We start from the raw sequence: 25,459 nt of genomic DNA, 5'->3' as shown, positions 1-25,459 counted from the left end.
CATGTGTAGGCTTTTATATGGATATAAATTTTTACCTCCTTTGGGTAAGTGTCAGGGAGCATAATTTCTGGATCATATGGTAAGAGTTTTGTTAGAAACTGCCAAATATGCATTTCCATCAGCTTTGAATGAGAATTCCAGTTGCTTCACATCCTCTCCAGAGTTTGCTGTTGTCAGTTTCACCATTCTAATAGGTATATTAGTGGTGTCTCATTGTTTTGAGCCTGTATTTCTCAGAGCATCTTTTCATGTGTTTATTTGCCATCTCTGTCTTCTTTAATGAGGTATATATTAAGGTTTTCGGTTCATTTTTTAAAGGATGTTTATAATCAGTTTGTTTTCTTGTTGCAGAATTTTAAAAGTTGTATATATTATAGATAACAGTACTTTATTAGATATGTCTTTCACAAATATTTTCTTAGCATCTTGAAATTGTCTTTCATAGAGCAGAAGTTTTAAATTTTAATTGTCTGACTTATCAGTTATTTTTTTCATGGATTGTGCCTTTGGCATTGTATTGAGTTGGCCAAAATGTTCCTTTGGTTTTAAAGTAAAAATAAAAGACACTTTTTTCATTTTCTTCAAGAACTTTATTGGACAACATAATGTTTTTTGTTCCATTACCGTCTGTGATTTTTTAAGGCAACTTCGTAATTCCTTCTTCCCAAAACTGTATCTTCTTGAGCAAAGAACTGTTCCAGGTGCTTTTTACAGTCTTCCAGGGATTTGAAATTGTTTCCATTAAGAGAATTTTGTAAAGACTAAAATAAATGGAATTTTGAAGGTGCAGTGCTGGTGAAATGGTGTATGAATCAGAAGTTCCCAGCAAAGCTGTTACAGTTTTTGCCTGATCATCAAAGAAACATGTGATCTTGTGTTATCCTGATGAAAAGATTATGTGTTTTCTGTTGACTAATTCTAGATACTTCTTGTCAGGTGGTCTAATTGGGAGCAGTACTTGTTGGAATTGTTTGATTTTCCAGAAGGAGCTCATAATAGAGGACTCCCTTCCAAATCCCACCATATGTACTATATAATCTTTGGATGAAGAGCAGCCTTTGGTGTGGTGGTTCCTTTTGCTTGTCCCACAATCTCTTCCAATTATTATTCAGTGTCTGCTTTTCATCACTCGTCAGTTTGTTTTAAAAACAGAATGTTTTCATTACGTTTAAGTAGAATTGCTTGCAGAAATACCATTTCTTCATGGGGCTTTCCTGGTGATCCAGTGATCAGGAATCCACCTGCCGTTGCAGTGGACACGGGTTTGGTCCCTGGTTTGGAAAGATCCCACACGTTGCAGGACACCTAAGCCTGTTGTGCCACAACTGCTGAAGCCCACATGCCTCGGGCCTGTGCTCTGCAGTAAGAGAAGCCCCCACAATGAGAAGCCCTTGGCATTGCAACTAGAGAGTAGCCCCCATTTGCTGCAACTAGAGAAAGCTGATGTGCAACAGCAAAGACCCAGCACAGCCAAAAATATATATTTTTTTTAATAAGGTTTTTCCCACTTAGGTGAAACCCAAATACCAAAGTGATTAACATAACCAAGCTGGTGCACACGATTTTCAGCACTTGATTTGGATGTTTTGAGTATGTTGGCTGTCTCCCACGTGGTATAACATTGATCTTTCTCAGTTAATGTCTGGGTTTAATGGCTGTCAACTTCAACTGGTCTATCTGATAAGTCACAGCACCTTTTCCATACACTGCACAAATCAATTGTGTTTTCTTGAAATAATAAAGTTTTCTTCTGTCTTCACTATTAAAATGACTGGAAATGGCTACACAAAATTTCACCAATTTTGATAAGGTTTTTTTTTGATGCACACTGAGATGACACCTGTGACAGTACAGTCTAACAGAATTGTTTCAAATGAAGTTCAAGACAGCTAAGCACTACCACAGCCATCTTACAGGAAAACTGAACGGACTTTTTGGCAGACTCAGTATCTAAAATGTGTTCAACATAACCAGGGTTATCTAGATTTTCTCCTATTACTACCTTTTAGGCATTATATTTTATAGTTTTTAATTTTACATTCAGGTATATGATCTGTTACGAGTTCATTTTTGTGATGGATATAAGGTCTGTGTCTAAATTCACTTTTCTGCATGTAGCAGTCCAGTTGTTCCAGCACCATTTGTTGAAAACACTGTCTTCATGTGTATTACCTTTGTTCATTTGTCAAAGGATAGTTGACTGTATTTATGGAGGATCTCTTATGGGCTTTCTATTCTGTTTTTTTTTTTTTTTTATCTATTTGTTCATTCTTTCACCAATTCTTTTACACTGTCATGATTAATGTAGCTGTATAGCGGGTCATGAAGTCCGGTCATGTCCTCCAGTTTTGTTTTTCAACTTCAATATCCTATTGGTTGTGTCTTTTTGCCTCTCCATTAAAAACTCTAGAATCAATTTGTTGATATCCTCAAAATAACTTGCTAGGAATCTGATTGGGATTGCATTTAAAATCTATGGATCAAGTGGGGAAGAGCTGACATCTTGATGATATTGAGTCTTCCTGTCCATGAGCATGGAATATTTATCCATTTAAATGGTTCTTTAATTTCTTTGATCACAGTTTTGTAGTTTACCTCATATATATATTTTGTATGTGGAATCAGTACTGATGTCTTCTTTCATCTTAGAGATTTATCAGTTTGGATCTTTTTGAAGAACCAGGTTTTGATTTTGTTGATTTTTCTCTCTTGACTTGTAATTTAAGTTTTGTTGATTGCTAAGTTTTATAATATCTGCTTACTTTGCATTTAATTTGCTCTTCTTTTTCTGGTTTTCTAAATTGGAAGCGTAGATTTTTGGTTTTAAATCTTTCCTCTTTTCCGATATATGCATTTCATTTAGTCCTATAAATTTTCCTTTAGTTAGTATCAGTCACTCAGTCATGTCCAACTCTTTGCAACCTCATGGACTGTAAACTGCCAGGCTCCTCTGTCTATGGAATTCTTCAGGCAAGAATACTGTAGTGGGTTGCCATTCCCTTTTCCAGGGGATTATCCCCAACCCAGGGATCATCTCCTGCATTGCAGCCAGATACTTTACCATCTGAGCCACCTGGGAAGCCCAAATACCCCTTTAAGCACTGCTTTATCTGAATCCCACAGATTTTAGTAAATTGTACTTTCGTTTTCATTTAGTTCAAAATATTTTTGTCTTAAAATTTCATCTTCGAACCATGTATTTAGAAGTGTGTTATTTAATCTCCAAGTATTTGGGGATTTTCCAGCTGTCTTTCTATTACTGAGTGTAGATCTCATTGTGGTCTGAGGATATTTCTTTTATCCTCTTTTTTTTTTTTTTTTTTTTTTTTTTTTTTAGTTCTACCAGTTTATTGCTACCAACCCGTGACCCTCCACCCTCATGCACACATGCTCAGTCATGTAACCCCATGGACTGCAGCCAGCCAGGCTCCTCTGTCCATAGACTTTTCCAGGCAAGAATACTGGAGTGGGTTGCCATTTCCTTCTCCACTTTTAAATTTGTTAAAGTGTGTTTGATGGTTCACAATATAGGCCCTCTTAATGAATACTCCAAGGGATCTTGAGAAGAAGGTATATTCTTCAGTTGTTGGGTAAAGTGCTATATATATGTCAGTTTTATCCATGTGATTAATGGTAGTATTGGGTTCAGCTATGTCTTTTTCCAGTTTTCTTAAGGCTGAAGCTGTCCATTTCTGATAGAGATAGTGAAGTGTTTTCAACTGTGATAGTGAATTCATCTGTTTCTCCTTGTAGTTCCTATTGGTTTTTGCCTCAACTAGTTTGATGCTCTGTTGTTAGGTACATACACATTAAGGATTGTTATGTCTTGTTGGAGAATTGAGACCATAATTGTTACATAATGCTTTTCTGTATCCCCAGTGAATTTTTTTGCTCTTAAATCTCTCTCTGAAATTGGCAGCTCAGCTGGTAAAGAATCCACCTGCAATGCAGGAAACCTGAGTTCGATCCCTGGGTTGGGAAGATCTCCTGGAGAAGGGAAAGGCTACCCACCCCAGTAGTCTGGCCTGGAGAATTCTGTGGACTGTGTATAGTCCATGGGATCACAAAGAGTCGGATATGACTGAGTGAGTTTCACTTTTACTGGGAAGCCCAAATACCCCTTTAAGGACTTTCTCTTGATCTTTGTTACCTTGGTACCTCTTCTCCATCTGTTTACTTTCACTCTGAATATATCTTTGTTTTTAAAGTGAATTTCTTATAGAAAATCTATAATATGGTATTGCTTTTTCATTCAGTATGACCGTCTCTTTATTGGAGTGCTTACTTAGACCATTGGCATTTAAGGAGATTACTGGATTAATATCTGCCATACTTATTGCTATATTGCCCTTGTTCTTTGTTCATATTTTTGTCTTCTACTCTTTTTCTGCCTTTTACGGTTTTTTTCTTGCTTATTTATTTATGGCTGCACCGTGTTGTCATTGCTGTGCACAGCCAAACTTTCAGTTTCTATGAGTGGGTACTACTTTCCACTTGCAGTCCTCAGACTTCTCATGTGGGGACTTCTCTTGCTGCAGAGCACAGGCACTCAGGCATGCAGGCTTCAGTAGCTGCTGCGGGCTTCAGTAGTTGTGGCACTTGGGCTCTGGAACGAGCAGGCTTCAGTGGTTTTGGTGGATTGGCTCAGTAGTTGTGGCTCACAGGCTTAGTTAGTTGCCCTATGGTATATGTGATCTTCCCAGACAAGGGATAGAACCCATGTCCCCTCTATTGGTAAGCAGATTCTTAACCACTAGACTGTAAGGCAAGTCCCCTTTTATGGTTTTAATTGAGCATTGTACTTGATTCCCTTTACTCTCTTTTCTTACCTTGTCAATTATACTTTTTTAAAAAACTTCTAGCTCTCGAGTTTGCAATATACAACTAATTCTGGTACACTGTCAAATAATGTGGTAGAGCTTCATTGGTAGTGCGAATATCTTGTAACAGCAAAGTATTCTAATTCTTCCACTCTAGTCCTTTGTATTGTTGTCTTTCGCTTACATATGAGCTCCATAATCATCTAGTACATTGTTGCTAATATTACTGTGAACAAAATGTTATCAGTTCAATTAAAAATCAGAAAAATAAAAAGTTTTTATATTACTTTCACTTATTCTATTTCTAATGTTCTTTCTTTATGTAGATCTGAGTTTCAGAGCTATCTTGTTTTTCTTCTCTTTGAATAATTTCTTCTAACATTTTTTGAAGGGCAGATCTCCTGGCAACAGATTCCCTCATCTGTGTTTGAGCAAGTCTGTTTCTCTCACTTTTGAAGGATACTTTTGCAGAATATAAAATTTTAGGTTTTTTCTTTCTTTTCACTATAAATATTTCACTCCAGTATCTTTTTGCTTCCATGCTTTCTGAAGAGAAGTAGGATCTAATTCTTAATTTTGCTTTTTTTTTTAATTGTGGCTTCTTAAGAGGTTTTTTCTTTATCTTTGATTTTTCTCACATTTGAATATGAAAAGCCTATTTAGATTTTATTTTTGTTTCCTTGGCACTTTTCCTGGTTGGTGTTCTCTGCGCATCCTTATCTGTGGTTTGGTGTCTGACATTAATTTGGGGCAAATTGTCATTATTACTTTACATATTTTTTCCTGTTTCTTTCTTATCTTTCTGATATTCTCATTATGTACATATTATACTTATGTTGTTATTTAACAGTTCTTGGATATTCTGTTTTTCCCTGCATCTTTATCTTTTTTTTCTCTTTACTTTTCAGTATTGGAAGTTTCTTTTGACATATCTTCAAGCTCAGAAGTTGTTTCCTTAGCTGAGTCTACTTGGTCTACTAATGAGTCTGTCAAAGCATTCTTCATTTCTCTTTTGGTGTTTTTGATTTCTGCTGTGTCTTAAATCTCTTTGATCTTTAAAAAATATTATTTTGGTTATGCTGGATCTTAGGACTTCCCTGGTGGCTCAGATGGTAAAGTGTCTGCCTACAATGCGGGAGACCCAGGTTCGATCCTTGGGTTGGGAAGATCCTCTGGAGAAGGATGTGGCAACCCTTGCCTGGAAAATACCATGGATGGAGGAGTGTGGTAGGCTACTGTTCATGGGGTCGCAGGCTTTTCATTGCAGTGGCTTCTCTTGTGTGGAGTCCTGACTCTACGCCAGTGGGCTCAGTAGTTGCTATTCCTGGGGTCTGTCTAGAATACAAGCTCGATAGTAGTGGCAATAGGGGCTTAGTTGTTCTACAGTATGTAGGATCTTCCCAGACCAGGGATCAAACCCATATTTCCTGCATTGGCAGTGGATTCTTTAACCACTGAACCATCAGGGAAGCCCATCTGCCATGTCTGTCTGTTTTTTCTTAAACATTCCATTTTTCTGCTTATATTACTCATTTGTTCTTATTTATTGTCTACTTTTTTCATTAGAGCCTCTTTGAGGGTGGAGATATTGATTAATATCCTCTGTACTAAGGAGGAACTTTGAGACCAAAAGTGAAGTGGGCATAAAGTGTGATTATGAAATGTAGTGTGGGTTGACAGGATCATCTGGATGACCATCCATAGGCATTTGCAGCTGCACCTCATACTGCTGAAAGGGCTGCCCACTTCATCAGTGTATGTCAACATGCTGGGTGAAACTGAGGGGGAATGGCTCTCTTAGCATTTGGGATCATGTTTGGCAGTTTTTATCTGTGAAGTAGAATGGACAGTCCTGTACAGACCAACTGACCTTTTTCATTTATCTTTTTAGAATTGTTATGTAACTGCAGAAATTTATGTTTAAAAACTGCATGTCTTAATGTAATGCCAAGGAGAGAACTTTGCGATAACCCAGAAGCCTTCTTCCTCCACCCAGGTGGATTATGTTACTTAGTGTGAATTTTGATCAATATGGTATATATTTTGAAGCATTCTGTAGATATCGATAAGTTGTTGTTTTCTTATTCAAAATATTTGAATTTTCATTGTGACTTTGTGTTTGAAACATGAAGTTTTAAAAGATTGTTTAATTTTCAGATATTGGGGTGTTTACAAATATTTATTTCTAATTTAATTCTGATGTAGTCAGAGGACTTATTTTGTATAGTTTGACATTAAGTGTATTGAGAGTTTGTATTCTGAGTAGCATATGGTGTATCTGGGTTAATGTCCCATGTGAACTTGGAAAAAAGGTTTATTTTGGCATTACTGGATTGACATTCTGTAAATGTCATCTAAGCCTAGTTGGCTGTTTGTGATGTTTAGGTCTTCTATATCCTTTTCTTATATTCTTACCCACTTGTTATATCAATTACTGAGAAGTGTTTATATTTTTAAATATGAGTATGTCCGTTTTTCTTACTCTATCAGTTTTTGCTTTATATATTTCAGTATACTATAATTAGGTTTATATACTTTTAAGATCGTTATAGCTTCCTTTTTTTATTTTTGACTGTGCTACATGACTGTGGGATCTTAGTTCCTTGACCAGATATTGAACTCAGGCCCTCAGTAATGAGAACTGGGAGCCCTAACCACAGGACCACCAGCCCTGTTGTGGCTTCTTTTTTTTTTTTTGTATTTTAAAAATATTTTATTAAAGATCTTTATAGAGCTACATCCAGGCTCCAGACCCAGGGGCCAAGGAAATCTGTCTTGCCTTGGTTTACCGGCTAGGGCATGGCATGCAGCTCTGGCTTCCCATTTTTCTGTTCATGGGGTTGGTAGGCAGCATTTTCATCTCTGGGTTCCAGAGTGTTCCCGTTATCAAGCAAAGGCTTCTTAGGGCCAATCTTACTGGTTGGGTCCCAAGGCAGCATGATCTTTTACCCTGATGCCCAGCACACCCTGTCTGAGCAGCACGTGGTGTGCGGAGGTGTCAACATAGTAGTTAACAGGGTCCCCACTGTGGATCATGCATGGATTTAGCCCTCTATCCTTGGAGTTTCCCAGACACCACAAAAATGAACCTCAGCACACCATAGTAGGCCCTTCGCACAGCAAGGCCTCCTGGGAGTCTGTAATGCCGAGACTCTGCCTGGACAATGGCACACAGATTTCCTGTGGCTACCTTTTCAGCATATAGCCCTACAGTGCACTCAGGGAAGCCACATCTCTTCTGAACCACAACAGTCAATTCCTGGATCCGCCAGCCCTCCTCACCAAGAGCATTCTCTGTCCTTGTGGCCATGATAATGATTTCTGTCCTGGTTGGTGTAACTCGGACCTCAACTCCAGAGTACCCATCTTCAGTTATCTCCTGAGTGAGAAACTCGTTCAGTTCAGCTTTGAAGATGCCATCTTCTTCAAAGACAGACTTTCTCTTCTTGGAAATCTGCACTACCATCTTACCTCCCACACCCCGGAAAGGAAAGAGTGTTGCAGCTTCTTAATTGACCCTGTTATCATTTTGGAATATCCTTTTTGATGCCTGATACCTTTGATTTTAATAATTGTTTCTTCCTTCTTTGTATAGTCTCTTAATTGATGTATTTAAACTATATTTAGTGAAATAATATTGTTGGGGTTGGAAAGATTTTTGCTATACATAGTATTCACAAGTAGATTGTTTTCTTTATCTTAGCAGCACCTTAAAGATTTATTCCACTGTTTTTTCTGGCCAGCATTGTTTCTGACAACAAATCTGGAGCCACTGTTTTGTTTGCCTAAATTTAAGATGTCTTTTATTGTTTGGCTGGTTAAAAGTATTTTCTGTGTCACTGGTTTTCAGAAATTGGTTAGAATGTGCCTTGTGGTTTTTCCCTTTGTTTTTTTATCTTACTTTGGCTTCATTGACCTTGTTGGTTCTATGTTTATGTATTTATCACATCTGAAAACCTTTCTGCCATTATTTTTGTCACTTTTTCTTCACCCCTCTGTCCTCTTTTGTGGAGTCCGTTTCATTTATGCTGGGCCGGTTGCTATTGTTCTAGAAGTCACTGAGGCTGTTTGTGTTCTATTTTGGATATGTTGTGTTACAATGTCTCATATTCACTGCTTTTTTTATTTGTGGGGTCTGATCTGCTATTAACCACATCCAGTGGATTTTTTTTCTTCTTCATTTTGGATCATATATTTTTCATCCCTTTCATTTATTTCTTCTCCTTCCCCCATTCATCTGTTTTAAGTGTTTATGTCTTCCTCTAACTGTTTGAACATAGTTGTTAATCATTCTTTTAGCATCTTTGCTTGCTAATTACATTGTTTCGGTTATAACCTGTTTGCTTATGGGGTTATAGTTTTCTGCTTTCCCACAGACTTAGTACTTGTAGTTGGGGTGTTGGACATCTGAAGTATCCAACCCAGTTGTGGAGCACTGGGTTTTACTGGTACCCTTTAACTGAATATTGGAGCTTTGTTTTGGCAAGCAAGTTCTGGGATGTGTCTGTAGCAGCTTTTCTTCTTAGGGCTGCTTCATCCTCCTGCCAAGGGATTATCTTTATGGTTTTTCCTGATTGTCCTGTGTGTTCAAAGAGGTGGCTAGATGGAGTTTGAACAGCTCTCATGCCTTTGCAAGTTAGTATCTAGCTAAAGACTAAAGACCACCATACCTTTTCCAGATGTTTGGAGCTCCCTGTGAGATCTCTTTCCTTGCCAGCACTCTGACCCACGACTCCCAGCCCACCTCACCTCCTTAGCTTCCATCTGACTCTCAGTGTAGCACAACCTCAGTGTTCTTGGTTACCCTTCATGCACCATTGTCCTCAAATGGTTCTTGGGATGCACTTGGTTGGTATAGGGGCCCTTGTGTGGGTTTTCTGCTCCCTGGTTCCATAGTCCTGTGCTGCCTCTTGTCCTGATGTCTGGATTCAGATGTTTCATATCTCTTGTCCCATTTTCTAGTTGTTTGTGGCAGGAAGATGAGTTCTATACCTATTAGTACTTTATGACTAGGATTGTCACTTTTTTTGGCTGTAGTTTTTATCCATGTGATTTATGTGTGTTTTATGGCCAATTTAGGCAGATAAACTGCTCTTCCTGTCATTTTATCTTCCCAGGACCCCTTATCTTCCGTTTAAAAGATAAGTAAGCAAATGGTTTTCTTACATTTTGGCTGTTGTGGGGTTTTTTTTGTTTTTTTTTTTGGCTACATCTTGTGGCTTGTGGGGTTCTGCAGCATTCCCTAACCAGGAATGGAACCTGGTACCTTTGGCATTGAAAGCAGAGTAGTACAGAGTCCTAACCCTAGGCCACCAGGGAATTCCCTTGTGGTTTATTTTAATTTCATACTTTATATGGCATTTTTTCGTAAGTTAACTTTTTCTTGAGTTTGAACTATTTTTTAATCCAGTTTTCATTGACGTGTACTCACTTCTCTTTTAGGCCATGCTGGTGTATCTGCAAGCATGATGAAGAAAAGGACATCCCACAAGTAAGCGGTTCTGAAACTTGCCTTTTTATTTATTTATTTTTCATTAATTAATTTTAATTGGAGGATAATTACGTTAAACATTGTGATAGTTTTTGCCATACATTGACATGAATTGGTCACGGGTGCACATGTGTCCCCCATCCTGAATCCCACTCCCTCGTTTCTTCCCACCCCGTCTCTGGGATGTCCCAGAGCACCGGCTTTGAGTGCTCTGCTTCATGCATTGAACTTGCACTGGTTATCTGTTTTGCAGAAACTTGCCTTTTTAGATAGCACACTGTGGCCTTTGGTTACATGGGCTGTGAGGTCATCTCTGTGAGGCCCTCTCTTGAACCCTCTGCGCAGCCAGCCTCACATGGAGCCTCGCTGCACACTGGGTAATGGTGTGCTTTCTTGCCCATGTTCATCGAGGACCTAGCTAGCACTCTGCCAGGCACACTCACTTCTTCATAAAATTTTCAAATGAATGAGGATATTGTAATGTAGAGAAAGTGTATTAGTGTTGAAAGATAATTTTAAGTGACAAACGTGGTATGAATCTTAAATTCTGTAGGTACTAGAGTGTAAAAGCAACTTTTTTCCTTCCTGCAGTTTTTTTGTATGTGTATAGTTACGTCCAAAAAGAAAATTTACTATCTTAAACAACAATATCCACTGGTACTGTGGTACTGTGATGGCTACTGCACCATGAAATCCTAACAAATCAACTATGATTGTATGAGTGTTCATCATAAGGTTGTTAAATATGGGAGACCCTCATGGTGACCCTAGCACCTCCCAAGACTGATTATACAATTAACTATTTTCAAATTATTCATATTGAAATGCTTGTGCCTCTTGGTCACCACTCTGTAGTAGCAGAAGAGTGTGAGAGTCCTCTGGGCTGTTATAGAAGGTCTGGATGAATAAAGGTGCCTTTCATTAATTGTAGGTAGTTAAACCAAAATATGTCTCTATTTAAAGGAAAACTTGGATATGTAATGTAAATATATGTGATACTCAGTTTAAGAAATGACTTGAAAAGCAAAAATATGAAGATAGGGCAAGTCCTGAGGTTTGATAAAACATTTCTCAAATTTCACTTATTTGCCCATCATCTTCACAGTTCTGTCATATATAGTGATCTAATAATTTATGTAATATATCTCCACTCATTATCTTTACCATAAGTAGTAAACCATCTCTTGGCATAAATAGAAGGTAATGAAAAAAAAAAACTTAAATACAATGGGAGATGAAAGAAATTACACATTAACTTTGCAAAACTAGCATTGTTCATCTTTTTTCCCCTAAAAAGGAATAAATTCCTATGCATTTGATTTTTGAAGTTCATACATGTGCAGCTAAAGAATCTCTCATCCCATCTGTTACATGATTCGGGAAACGTGATCTAGGGCTTTAATATGAGGTGTGCTTGTCTCACTTAAAGAGTAGAAGTTTTGAACATAGCAAAAAGGAGAAGTTGAAAAGTTACCAGTCATTTTCCTATTTTTTTCTGATGTCAGTGCAAATTTGAGGATGGGTGGGGTGGAAAAAAACTGAAACAGAAGTTTCCGCATATCACAAATGAAAGCTGTTAACTGTTGTCCTTGAATGGGTAAGTGGGGATGATGGGTGGTGGAGAGGCTGGCCTTGGAGTGGGAAGCCCCACTGGCCTAGCTGTGGGCTTTACCAAATCCCTCGTATGCCTAACGCTCAGCTTAACTTGATTAAGTCATGGTGTTGGACTGGAACAGTGAGGTTTTCGCGTTTTCATTACAGATGAAGTGTTTATAGCAAACAGATACAGGAAAACAGAACTTGGAGCCTCGCTCTCTCCTTGCCTGCCTCCACTGTGGCCCTCCAGAGAGTAAGGCGCTCAGACTCCTTGTGTGCAGCCACTGACCCGTGGTCATGCCTCCTCTCGCTTTCCGTGTTGGTACAAGGGGACTGTGCCATAACAACTCGATGTGCACATGCCTCTGCTTGCTTGAGAGAGTCACAGGAACATCCAGGAGACAAGGGCTGGCAGAGCCCATGTCCTGCAAATGGCACCTCCTATCTCCGTGGGTGTGAGAGGATTCTGGTAATCAGGTCCAAAGTGCTTGGAGCAGTGTCTCTGCACCCAGAAATGTTGCATAGCTGAGTCTCGTTCTCATTTTTTGAAGTAAATAGAAACTTTTGTGCTTCTTGTGAGCCAGGGTCCTTGGTGTATTTTGGGAACAAACTGGTGGACATTTCTTTTCTGGCTTCCCAGGAGGTTGTTTGGGAATTATCTCTTCAATGAAGGCACATCTTGAAGGCAGGTGTAGTTGGGGGCAAATAAGGTGGATGTAGCTGTAGTGATTCTTTGTTTTAGTTTTCGAATGTGGATCTGGCTCTTTTTCTTCCTTAATTTGGATAGTCAATAGATTTATATTTCAGGGAGGTGTGACTGGGCTTTGGTATCTTTTCCACTAATGTACATTTGAAAAATGGATCAGGACCTGTTAACACACTGAATTGAGGATTTCTAGGGAATGTTTTCCTTTTTCTAAGACACCAGTACTAGTCACTGACCAAGGCTGTCACTGTGCTCCTTCCCCTCCTCCTCCTCTTGTCCCTGGGGTAGTCTCATTCATGACATCCCTTGTCAAGTAGGGACCTTGAATCCTTCTGTGTGAAGAGAGTTTGAGTCTGTGGTCATCACATCTAAGAAATAGCTAGGATACAGCAACAGGACAGTATGATTCTGGAACCTATAGTAACTATTGATACCACGTCCTGTTTCCTGAACTGTATGTTTTATTGTCTCGTATATGAAAAATATTTCTGTCACAAGCACACAGACCTAGATCACAGTTGGAGCAAGCATCTAAATGAACCATGGTATTGACAATGATAAACTGGTCAAATGTGGAATACTTTTTAATCAATTTGCCAGTAGCTCTGTTACTCACACCAGTGAAAGTGAATAGTGCTTTGGAAAACCCTTGAGGCATTTGGATGCTTGCCATGGACATCTCTGAATACTCTGTGTGCACAGTGTGTAGACAAAATAATGAAAAGGCCAGAGTGATTTGGATAGAAAACTTGACTTTCTCCATCCTGTTTTTTTATTGTCAGTTTAAGCTGGGAATGCCAGTTTCAGCTGTAGAACTCTTAACAAGCAACAGGTGCTAGAGAAGCAGTTTTTTTCTATTTGCTGCTGTGCATCTTGCAAAAAGAATTATTTTGACTTAGTTTCTTTTGAAATCTGCTGGAACACAGTAAGGAAGCTGTTTTTATCTCACAGTATTAAAAAAATAAAAAAATCAGGAAAGAGATCAGTTAATTCATACACCAAAGTATGCAGTATATGGCTGTCATTACTAGTTTATTATAGGAGAATTATAATAGTTAAAAATGTAAGAAGTACGGTGCCTTTAAATATTGACTATAAAAGTAAGATATTTACTGATGAGAAATGGTACTCAAGTCATTAAGGGAGTCTAGATAAAGGGTGAAAGGCCTTCTAGCACAGATTTTGTTTCTTAAATCGACATATAATTATGTTCTAGGTGTATAACATAGTGTTTCACAACCCTTAAAGATTATACTCCATTTACACTTATTATAAAATATTGGCTAGATTCCTTATACGCTACAGTATATTCTTGTTTGTTTTATACACAGGAGTTTATACTTAATCTCCTGTTTCTGTTTTGCCCCTCCACCTTCCCTTTCCTTACTGGTAACCACTAGTTTGTTCTCAGGAATTCTTTTCTTGATGACAGAATAATTGGAATGGTACTTTCAGTACCATTATTTAAAGTACTGAGCAAAGTACAAAAGTGTTTTCTATAGTCTTGGTTTTCCTTTTTGGGAACTTGGATGTATAGAAGTTACTGTTTATTCTGGATCAGTTCTGCTACCAAAGGTGTGGTACCTAGGTCAGCAGCGCACTTGGAAGCTTGTTAGAAAGTCTTTGGTTCTTCTTCAGACCTGCAGAATAGAATGGAACCCAGAGTTTCTGGAACAGGGCTTGGGTAACTGTTTTCAGAAACTGTAGGAGATTTGATGTATGCCTGAGTTTGAGAAGCACTGGCCTAAACCATCATCAGAACTGATATCTTAAAGCACATCAGATAACAAAGTCAAGTTGTTTGGAAATTAATTACACAATTATAGCAATGAAAGGTGATTGGATGCTGTATACTTGGTCACCATTTACTCCCATTGAAACTATAGGAAAAGCTGTTTATAGCTTATGGAGATGACAAGGAAAGTGATTATAGATGTTTAATTCTGGTTTCTCTACTTTTATCCTTGAATTGTTTGGATCCTGACACAATACAGCCTTTTATTTGCCCTTGGCGCTATAATTCCATGTGTCCTCAGTTGAATGAGATGTGTTGGTATTTGTTTATAATGTTGCTGTTTGTTTATTGACTACCTGGTAAGTGATAGTTAAGAATACTTTAGACTTTTTTCCCCAAGAAAATGCCAGACACTAAGGCTATTAAAAATAACATATCCAAGGAGAACATACAAAGCAAAATCACCATATTCCAGAAACTCTCATTTTAAATTTAAAAAAGTTAGTTGCTTTAAATTGTTAATCTTACATCCCTTTTTGTACTGGCTTGTGGGATCTTAGTTCTCCAACCAGAGACTGAAACTCAGCCTTCAGTTGTGAAAGTTTAAAGTCCTAACCACTGGACCACCAGGGAACTCCCTGAGCTGTTCTTTTTAAAAATATGTTTACTTTCTGTTCTGTTTTGTTTATTTTTGGCTGCACTGGATCTTTGTTGCTGCAACATGGACTTTCTCTAGCAGGGAGCGGGGCTACTCTCTAGTTGTGGTACACAGACTTCTCATTGCAGCGGCTTTGCTTGTAGATCGTGGGCTCTAGAGCACGAGGGCTTCAGCAGTTGCAGCACACGGGCTCAGTAGTTACAACATGTAGGCTCTAGAGTGGGGGCTCAGTAGTTGTGATGCAGGGGCGTAATTGCTCCATGGCATGTGGGATCTTCCGGACCAGGGGTCAAGCCAGTGTCCCCTGAATTACAAGGCAGGTTCTTAACCACAGTGGGACCATCATGGAAGCCCTATACTGTTGTTAGATTGAACTACCTAGAGATATGACCATCTAAGTGTGTTTTTTATCTTCTTGTATCTTCTGCCAGTTATCTGACATGTTCTTATTCTTTACTTTTATATATACTATTTCAACTCATGTAAGTAAGCTTTAATTTTTATTAAAATTTTTCTTACTGACTTTTGAATCTGAATTAGTGATTAGAATTTAAAAAATTTGTTTAATATGTAATTTTTAACTTCTCTAGTATGGAAAATTTCAAATACACAGAAAAATAAAGTAGTAAATATTTTTTCACTCTTAACATTCATAATTACTAGTTTAACATATTTAAAAATATTTTAAAACAATACTTGTAAACTTTGGCTGTAAGGGTATTAAGTTTGGACATTCAGGGAGCAGTAATTGGAAAGCTTGGCTTACGATTTTTAGAAGTATTGTATTATTCTAATTACTGTTTTTGTCTTCAGTATTCATTGAGGCATCCGTTCATTCTTTTCTTTTTTCTTTTTCTTTTTTTTGGGGCTGCACGTTGCTGTGCAGCTCCTAGTTCCTCAAACTCGTGCCCCCTGCAGTGGAAGCTCGGAGTCCCAACCACTGGACCTCCAGGAAGTCCCATCTGTTCATTCTTTCCTGCCTCTACCTTTTCAATCAAATTAGGTTGTTCATTAAATAAATTTGGCAAAAATGGTATCTATATTAGATCTTTAATTCTTCTTTTAGAATTAGTGAAATGGTATTCTAAAATTGAAATTACTCTTGACTAAAAAGGCAACAGAAATAAAATTTGGAATTTATAATGCTAATATGTATAAATCTATTTTTATATATAGTTTCTTGCAGAATTAGGAATCCATTGCATTAATTTAAGCATAATTACAAATTGTATTTTATCTGCCTATAAAAGTAAAGTACTTAAATCATAAAAAAATTTGAAGATAACAAGTGACTGCAGGGAAAGGCAGCTTAATTATTTTTGATCCACCTTCATCCAGAGATTATGCCTATCAATAATTTAATGTATGTTTTAAAAGTTTTTTTTTCCTACATATCTGTTTGGATGATTGTGTGTATTTTTAAAATGTCTTTATATTATTTCTGTGATTTTAATAGCTATGTAGTTATTCATCATATAGATAAGTATTACTTACTAAATCAGTGAGACCTATTGAACTTCATATTCAGTTTCCCGTGGTACAAACACTGCTCAGAACATACTGTTTGCTGTAGTTTTGTGCTTGTCCATTGTTTTCTTTTGATCAATTCATAGATATGAAATCACTGAGACAATGGATGCCAGATTGTTTGTTCACTAGGAGGGTTGTATTTATTCTATAAGCAGATAGAAAATAGTACTTCACCGTAATTTACATTAAGTTTGCAGTTTTTGTTACTGATATAGAAAGATCATCCCACCAACAGATCAGAACACTGAGAAATCTCTGCAGGATACACAGCAGACAGGAATAGATTTATATCAATATAAAAACTAAGCTAATCTAAGGAACTCTCAACAACTTTGAGTTGAAAAACAAGACCTCCAAAAAGTTGAATGTTCACACTAGACCCTAGCATCTATTCAGGTTAGAGACAGCACAGGCTGGCTTCAGTTACCTTTGTCATTACGGTGAGAAACCAGCTGCATTAGGCAGTAGGTGTTCACCTTATCTCCCCTGGCTTGAAGTTGCCACACAGTCTCAGCTGCTCTGAAATTACCTGGGTCCTGGCTGCTTTATCAGAACCTATACTTCATACTGAGACCTCAGAGACCCTGACTTGGCCTGAAGAAACACATCTCAGCTACGGATACCACTTATATCTTTCCTTGCATCTGAAAATATGGACACCAAGAATCATCAGGCACCTGAGGAACTCTGACAGCACCAAAGAAAGTCATACATAGAACAGGAGAGTTAACCTTGCTCTCCTGCAGGTGTGAAGAACGCTGCCACTCAGATGGCAGCAGATGCAACGAAAACAAGGCTGAACCCAGAAGTTCATAAGGAATCCAGAAAAGTGAAAATTATCCTCATATCAGGTGTTGCACTCATTACAAAGAAAAATCATTTAAGATAAAGAAATGATCAATTCATATAAATCAAAATGTTAGGTAAGATATTCAATAGATAGGCTGAAATTCAAGCCTATTTTACCTAATTCAAGAAATTGACCAAGTCCTAGTGAGGGATACTTAGAAACATGTCACAAGTCCTAGGGACATTTCAGAATCTAGTAACAAACAAAATTCTAAAAGCAGCTTGAAGAGCGAGATGGATTACCCTCAAAGGAGCAAGGATCAGATTGGCATCTGGTATCTGTGACTCTGGAAGATAAAAGACAATGAAAATACCTTTTTGCAGTAAAGGTACTGAAGGCAAAGGGAATTTGAGCCTGCCTTGCATACCTAGGCAAGTCAAGGAGGAGAACAAAATAACAGTATTTTGAGGCTTGCAAGAATTTGTAGTTTGCATTTGTGAACCCTGTCTGACTACCAGAGAATATATCTAGAAAGACCAAATATACATGAGAAAAAAATAAATGCTGCAAAAATTTGTTGCAAAAAGCAACAAAAATCCTCTTTGTTTGCTACTAAATAAGGGAATGTTTTTTAAAAATTATTTTTAAGATAGTAGCAACCTGTAGGCAAGTCAGGAAGCAACAGTTAGAACTGGGCATGGAACAACAGACTGGTTCCAAATAGGAGGAGTACGTCAAGGCTGTATATTGTCACCCTGCTTATTTAACTTATATGCAGAGTACATTATGAGAAACGCTGGGCTGGAAGAAGCACAAGCTGGAATCAAGAGTGCCAGGAGAAATATCAATAACCTCAGATACGCAGATGACACCACCCTTATGGCAGAAAGCGAAGAAGAACTAAAGAGTCTTTTTGATGAAAGTGAAAGAGGAGAGTGAAAAGGTTGGCTTAAAGCTCAGCATTCAGAAAGCGAAGATCATGGCATCCACTCCCATCACTTCATAGCAAATAGATAGGGAAACTGGAAACAGTGGCTGACTTTGTTTTTTGGGGGCTCCAAAATCACTGCAGATGGTGATTGCAGCCATGAAATTAAAAGATGCTTACTCCTTGAAAGGAAAGTTATGACCAACATAGACAGCATATTCAAAAGCAGAGACATTACTTTGCCAACAAAGGTCCATCTAGTCAAGGCTATGGTTTTTCCAGTAGTCATGTATGGATGTGAAAGTTGGACTATAAAGAAAGCTGAGTGCCGAAGAATTGATGCTTTTGAACTGTGGTGTTGGAGAAGACTCTTGAGAGTCCCTTGGACTGCAAGGAGATCCAAACAGTCCATCCTAAAGGAGATCAGTCCTGGGTGTTCATTGGAAGGACTGATGTTGAAGCTGAAACTCCAATACTTTGGCCACCTGATGCAAAGAGCTGACTCATTTGAAAATACCCTGATGCTGGGAAAGACTGAGGGCAGGAGGAGAATGGGACGACAGAAGATGAGATGGTTGGATGGCATCATCGACTAAATGGACATGAGTTTGGGTAAATTCTGGGAGTTGGTGATGAAAGGGAGGCCTGGCGTGCTATGTGGTTCATGGGGTCGCAGAGTCGGATATGACTGAGCGACTGAACTGAACTGAGCAAAATTAATAACAATTTGGAACAAAAGACTAAATTTCTGATAGTGTGGTGAAAGTGGCCAGGAAAGGGTTACTAAGGTGCTAAGATGTTTGTTTAAAAAATTTTTTTCCTTCCTTTACTAAGAATTTTTTTTGTTATTTAATTTTTTGGGGTTATTTTTCGTCTTACTTTGGTTTTTTTTTCTTACTTTGGTTTTAATTGTGTACTTTAGTAGAAAATTGTAAGCTTAATAAGTAGGTTATTTATTTATTTATTTGTATTTTTTGACCGCACCATATGGCTTGCAGGAAGTTCCCCAAACCAGGGAGTAATCCAGGCATATTATTATCACATATTATGTAACAAAAGTTAATGATTAAAATTCCCTTAAAGAAAGTGAGAAAATAAAATCCATGCAAAAAAGGAAGGGTCATGTTTCTTCAGAATTAAAGGATATAGGAACCACTCTGAATAGGGCTGCTTGCTAGATTGATTTGAGTCCCTGGTGTTGTTCGGAAGAGGGAGGAGAGTCTCATGTACTTCCACTGGAGGTGACCGGGATGAAAATGCTTGTTCTGAAATATGATTAAAGAGAGCATCGTGCGTCTCCCTCTTCAGAAGCCACTGCACGTTACAGAAGAAGGCCACTAGTGAGTGTAGGAAGGATGAGTGGCTGAACTGCTCTGAGTCTTTCAGTTGCCCTTTTCTGCTCTCAGTTGCTAAGTGTACTTTGGTTTTGTTGAGAATCATGGTAGTAGAAAATTTCATGCCTCTGAATCTAGGATAGAATCTTTTCTGTTTGTAGTCAGTGTTTTCCAGAGAAACAGCACCAATGTTGTGTGCACAGAGATTGGAGATCAGATCCAGGGAAGAGCTGATATTAATACCTTCAGCTGATTGGATGAGACTCACCTATGTAATGCAAGGCAATCTATCTGCTGATATACATGTTAGTTTTATGTAGAAAAATATCTTCACAGAAAACATTTAGAGTAATGTTTGACTAGGTATCTTAGTATTGTGGCCCAGCCAACTTGACACATTAAAATTAATCATCACACTGGTAAAGATACTATATTTGCTTATAATTTTGGTAGTAATAATAGAATGTCTTTGAATTATAAAATGGTGCATATGACTGAATTCTTTCTTCAGTGAGTTTTGGGGACCAACCTCTGCCTTTGCTTTGAAGAAAACCTGATCCTGTACACAGGATGAATCACAAGGACTTTTTCCTAAAGATCAAAAGAAGATAGGTAATTGTCTATTTGAAGAAAAATGTAATGCTCGAAAAGATACCTGTATTCTAAAGAAGAAATGTAATCACCTTCACAGCCGTATATCCCCACAGAGGGCCAGTTGGATGTAGAGGCCCATTTTCAGGGATTATGAAGAGGTCTTGAGTTCACTTTTAGGTTTGAGTATTATTAGTAGTTACAAGTTACTGATAGTATGTTATTAAGTCTTTTCTCTCCACTAAGTTTTATACTGCAGTCTTTTAAAATTAACCGATCTTTATTTACTTTAGTTATATAGATTGGTTCCTTACTATGAACAGTCTATTGAATTAGCTCCCGCTTCTCTGCTTTCTCTCCATTTAATATAAGGTACTCTGTTCCAAATCATACTCTTTTGTTTAGCAAATTTCTTGTACTTTACAGGTATTCTTCTTTCCCTCCCCTTTTCGGAGTGGTGTTAACTCGGTTGTCAGAGCAGATAATAGTTACATATTGCTGTATTTCTCTTTTTCTCTATGTTTGTTCTGCAGTAAAAGATGCTCACTTTTACTTACTATCAGCTTAAAAGATGCTTACTGTCAGCTCTGTGCTGAAAGCTTTCTAAGCATTCTTGATTATCTGAAACTGTCCTATACAGTGGTATCTGGGTGGATTGATTCTAGGGCCCTTGACACCATACCAAAATCCACGGATGCTCAAGTCCATTATATAAAATGGCCTAGTATTTGCACATAACCTACACACATCCTCCTATATACATCAGATCGTCTCTAGATTATTCATAATACCTAACACAGAGTAAATACTGTGTAAATGGTTGTAAAAACAATGTAGATGATATGTAAATTGTTGCCTGCCTGTGGCAAATTCAAGCTTTGCTTTTTGGAACTTTGTTTTTCTGTCCACATTTGGTTGAATCAGGATGTGGAACCCATAGATATGAATGGCCAACTGTTAACTTCTTCAGGAAGCATCTGTAAGAACAATATTCCTCAAGTTCTTATTTGTCCACAGTTTTATCTGTGTACTTTACTTGGAGGATAATATAGAATTCTTGGCCGACTATGAAATCACCAGCTCACATTTTCTTTCCTGAGAACTTGAAGGTTCATGACTGGTGGCGCACAGGGTCACTGTCACATTGTGATTTGCTTTTCCTTACAGGTGATGCAATTCTTTTGCTTGGATGCCAGGAGATGTTATTTTCCTTAAAGTTTGTTTGTTTTACTGGATGTCTTAGCGTCAGTAGTTCTGTGTCCGTTTTACCAGGGATGTGTTTGTACATTTCAGTCTTTCAGGATATTTTTCTTGAATTATTTTAGTATTTTTTCTGTTCTTCTGATTTTAGCTGTTGGGTGATTCTGTTATATAGAAGTTGGAATTTCATATCTGTTCCCATCTGTCTCTTTTTTTATTATCTATTTTCCTTAAATGGACATGAATTTGAGCAAACTCTGGGAGATACTGGAGGACAGAGGAGTCTAATGTGCTGCAGTCCGTGGGATTGCGGAGTTGGACACGACTTAATGACTGAAAAACAACAGTTTTCCTTAAATGCTCCTTGGTGTCAATTTCTTCCATCTTCCTCTAGTCTGGTCTTCATTTCTGCAAAGATTTCAAATTGCTGCTTGTTTCTTGACTGTGTCTGATTTTTCTTGCCTCTTCTCTCGTGTGGCTGCCTCTCATCTGGGCTCTTCTGTTTCTGACGTAAGTTCCTCTTTCATGGCCTTTGTGTGTGCATAATGTTAGGTGATAGTTTCCGTCTACCTTGGGGCATATTCTTGGGTTTGCTTCCGTTGCCCGTTGTTGCCACCATGGTCCTCTGCTGAGACTCTTGTACATGGGAAGGGGTGACACTATACCAGGAGAGCTGTCTGTGCTGCAGAGCTCTTCAGTATTCCCATGGCACACTTAATACACTTCTGTGTGTTCTCCTCTGTATTACCTGTTGAGATCTGCCTAGCACCTGAACCTCATCTTTCCTTTATCCCCGGGCCTAATCCTATTCAGGATGTTATTCTCAGCTTATGGCCTCAGTGCATGGTTCTGCCTTTCCTGGAAGGCCTTTTGGCTGGGTGTGTGCAAAGCCTTAAGTGCTGGGCAGACACAGCGTCTTCTGGTCTCATGGTCTCACAATCCTGTATGTAATCCTGTGAATCCTTTTACAGTCCGACTGGAGAAGTTTTCCTTCTGAGATGTTCCCCAAATGGTGTTCCCTCTCTTGCTTAGGTAAAGGATTGTGTCAACTGATTATAGGCCTTATTAATGCAGCTTTAATGGTTTGCTGTATAACCTGTTTTCTCTGTTTCACAAACCCACGAAGTTTACCAAGCTGGTCTACTTCAAATATATACAATTGTAATTTTAAATATTATATCCTATAATAAACTACTTGTTTTTTTTTAAGGTACATTTGTATTTATTCCATTTATTCACCACTTTTATGGTTTACCAGATGAGAGCTTTATGCCTATATGTAGCAGAAAAGCAATTCTTTTCTGCTCTCTAAATTTTTTCATTGTTGGCATATAGCAGCATCCATGTGCCAGCATGGCTTTGGCCTTCAGCTTTCATTCAAGCCAAGTCTTGTCCCTTGTCTTTGGATTGCTCCATGAAATGAAGGTTTTTTTCCTCCTAACATCAAGAGCCAGGTGTATTATTTGTAAACATTGTATGTAGGTTTTTCAATTGTTTGGAACTGATGTATGTCGCTTGAATAATTTTCAATATTGCATTATTTGCTACAGATTTAAAGGTTGAAGATTATGTGCTTTCTAGAGAAGTAATGATGGTATAAATGCATGAATATAAGCCAGCTTGGACTTAGTTTAAGAAAAAGTTAAATGTCTAGTTTATTCTTATTGTTTAAGCCAGTGGGAATAAAGTTATGTGGGCATAAGAATGGTTGAAATTGAATAGTTACACATTTCGTTTTGACAAGAAATGGATTTCTGTTTCATAAGGCCATATGCACGTGCATTTATTTCATGTAGTCAGTGCTTGTCTTTCTTTGATTAATTTGGATAACTGTAAGTTGATTTAATTAAAAGAAATTCAGAAAGCTGAAAAGGTGATGCTTAATTTTAGGGCTTAGTTGCTACGGGCTAGTCCTGGTTTTTCTGCCTCCACACTTAAGGTGCACAGGAAGCTCCTGTTGCTTGAAACGGGCCCCCTGTGAGCCACCGCTGCATGGCTGTGGGACCGGGAGATGGCTGGCCAGAGCCACGTGAACCCTGGGTGTGGCAGCGTTAGCCTGCACAGGACCAGGGTCGTTTCTGATGAGAGCAGGCTAGCTAGCAGTAGTTGTGTTGGTAGGAGTGCATACTTTGAGAAGATACCTTATATGTGTATATGTGTGAATACAGAAAACATCGGAGCAGTGTGGGACCAAGCAAGCCTGTTTCCCAGCCCCGGCGGAACATCGTAGGCTGCAGGATTCAGCATGGGTGGAAGGAAGGGAACGGCCCTGTCACCCAGTGGAAAGGAACCGTTCTGGACCAGGTGCCTGTAAACCCTTCTTTGTATCTTATAAAATACGATGGATTTGACTGTGTTTATGGACTAGAACTTAATAAAGATGAAAGAGTTTCTGCGCTTGAAGTCCTCCCTGATAGAGTTGGTAAGTTCTCTTTACTATTTGTGCATTATATGCTTTAAAAAGGATTTCTGAAATGGATGCTTTTTGATTATTTGCATTACTGGTATTTGTCTTTTTATTGGAGAATAAGCACTTCTGATACATATTTAAATCAGTCACCTAAGACCATGAAAACTTCTGAACAGATGTCCTGAAACCACAGTTCAAAGGAACTGTGAGGGATATAAAGATGTATAAAATTGTTCCCTAAGAAGTTGACAATCTAATAATTTCTAATATGATTATTTCCCACATTTTGCTCACAGTTTATCTGGACTCTGATGGGTAAGAGTATTTCTCATTAGCTCAAATATTCAGTGTACTTATTTCATCATACAGTAACTAAGAAAAATTTCATGTGTTTATTTTAGAATCTTTTAGGTGAAGTGTATTTTTCATTGTGTATTATTATAAAAGTGATCATTGCACTTTCAGCCAAAATTTAAACAACCAATGCATGTGAATTTTATTATATTTTTAAGGGTTTGTTTTGCAAGGTTTGTGGGAAATGAATGGCTTTTTTTCTTTTTTTTTTAATGACAGCCTCAGTTTATTTTTTATATACACAAATGGTCATAAGAGCTATGAATGACTTTAAATGTCATATGAATCAGTTTTGCCTTGCATACCTTAGGCATAATGACTGGTTTTATTTTTAAGAATAAAGTAAAATTGAGTTTTTTTTTTTAAGATCAATAGACTACTCCCAAATGAATGTTCTTTTCTTCAGAGTATTTGCATTTTTACAGTGATGCTGCCATTGCCTGAATCTGGTTTATGTTTTTGTAATTGTCCTTTAAAAGCCTGTATTTTTACAAATATAGCTTCAGCAGTTCTGTACTTGGAGGATAGAATTTTGGAATCAGATTGTCAAGGGAAGCAGCTTACCCAGTCCCCTGTCCCTTTGCTTTTATCCTTGTGTTCCTGGGACAATGCTTCCCCATCAGGTTAAGTTTAGCAGAGCAGCAAGTTACTTTTTAATCTTTGCTTTAGATAGCAGATGTTGTCTTTACTCATCCTATATAAATACAGTTCTGTTTTCACAGAAGTCTTTTTTAAATTTGTGTTTTTAACTACAGGTGACTAATTGTGTAATAGTAAATCTTTGGCATTTTAAACTTTATCTCTTTTAAGTGTGACTGAACACATTGTTCCTTGTGAGGCATGTCCTCTTTCCTCTTGATCTTGAGAGCAGTCCATTTCCCACATCAGAAACTAACATGGAAGAATCTTCCCTTCAGGGCTTAAAAAGTATCTTCACCTTTGTATCAATTATTTGTGCTCATTAATTATCATAATTCTTTTTCTGACCCCTTCAAGGGCAAGACTGCTAGCTTATTTGAGATTTTACTGAATTCTGCCACATGACCTGTGTTGGTTCTTTTGTCATCATAGAGCAGAAAAAAACTTAGCTTGATTTATAAAAAAAAAAACTGATTTTACCAAACCAAGATATCCAGAAATATATGAGTGTCTCTGGTGATGAGATTTAAGGGTTTCTTAATGTTTTTCTTTCTAGTTCTGGGCCATTTCAGTTTGCATCAATAGACATGGATTGCTTTTCTAAGGAAAAAAAAAACAATTTTTAAAAGGAAATCCAAAGGCCTATTTGCAAAGCAGCAGTATGTTATATGCCTAAT

At 37.8% G+C, this 25,459-nt stretch overlaps 1 protein-coding gene and 1 pseudogene across 4 annotated transcripts in view; one reads left to right on the top strand and one right to left on the bottom strand.

The window, feature by feature from the left end:
* SPIN1 (spindlin 1) overlaps positions 1-25,459 on the top strand; it is an 80,745-nt gene that overhangs the window by 44,442 nt on the left and 10,844 nt on the right. For all 4 annotated transcript variants that reach the window (XM_025282129.3, XM_025282126.3, XM_025282128.3 and 1 more), the window contains 2 exons: positions 10,263-10,311; positions 23,548-23,801. In XM_025282129.3, the coding sequence (XP_025137914.1) occupies positions 10,286-10,311; positions 23,548-23,801 (280 nt within the window). In that variant the 5' untranslated portion in view covers positions 10,263-10,285. The remainder of the gene's footprint in view (positions 1-10,262; positions 10,312-23,547; positions 23,802-25,459) is intronic.
* Positions 7,613-8,286, bottom strand: LOC102409980 (annotated as a pseudogene).

The sequence above is a fragment of the Bubalus bubalis genome, chromosome 3, assembly GCF_019923935.1.
Source record: "Bubalus bubalis isolate 160015118507 breed Murrah chromosome 3, NDDB_SH_1, whole genome shotgun sequence".
In the NCBI taxonomy this organism is placed as follows: domain Eukaryota; kingdom Metazoa; phylum Chordata; class Mammalia; order Artiodactyla; family Bovidae; genus Bubalus; species Bubalus bubalis.
Note: the sequence above shows the minus strand (reverse complement) of the source record. Positions and strands in the feature narration are given on the sequence as shown.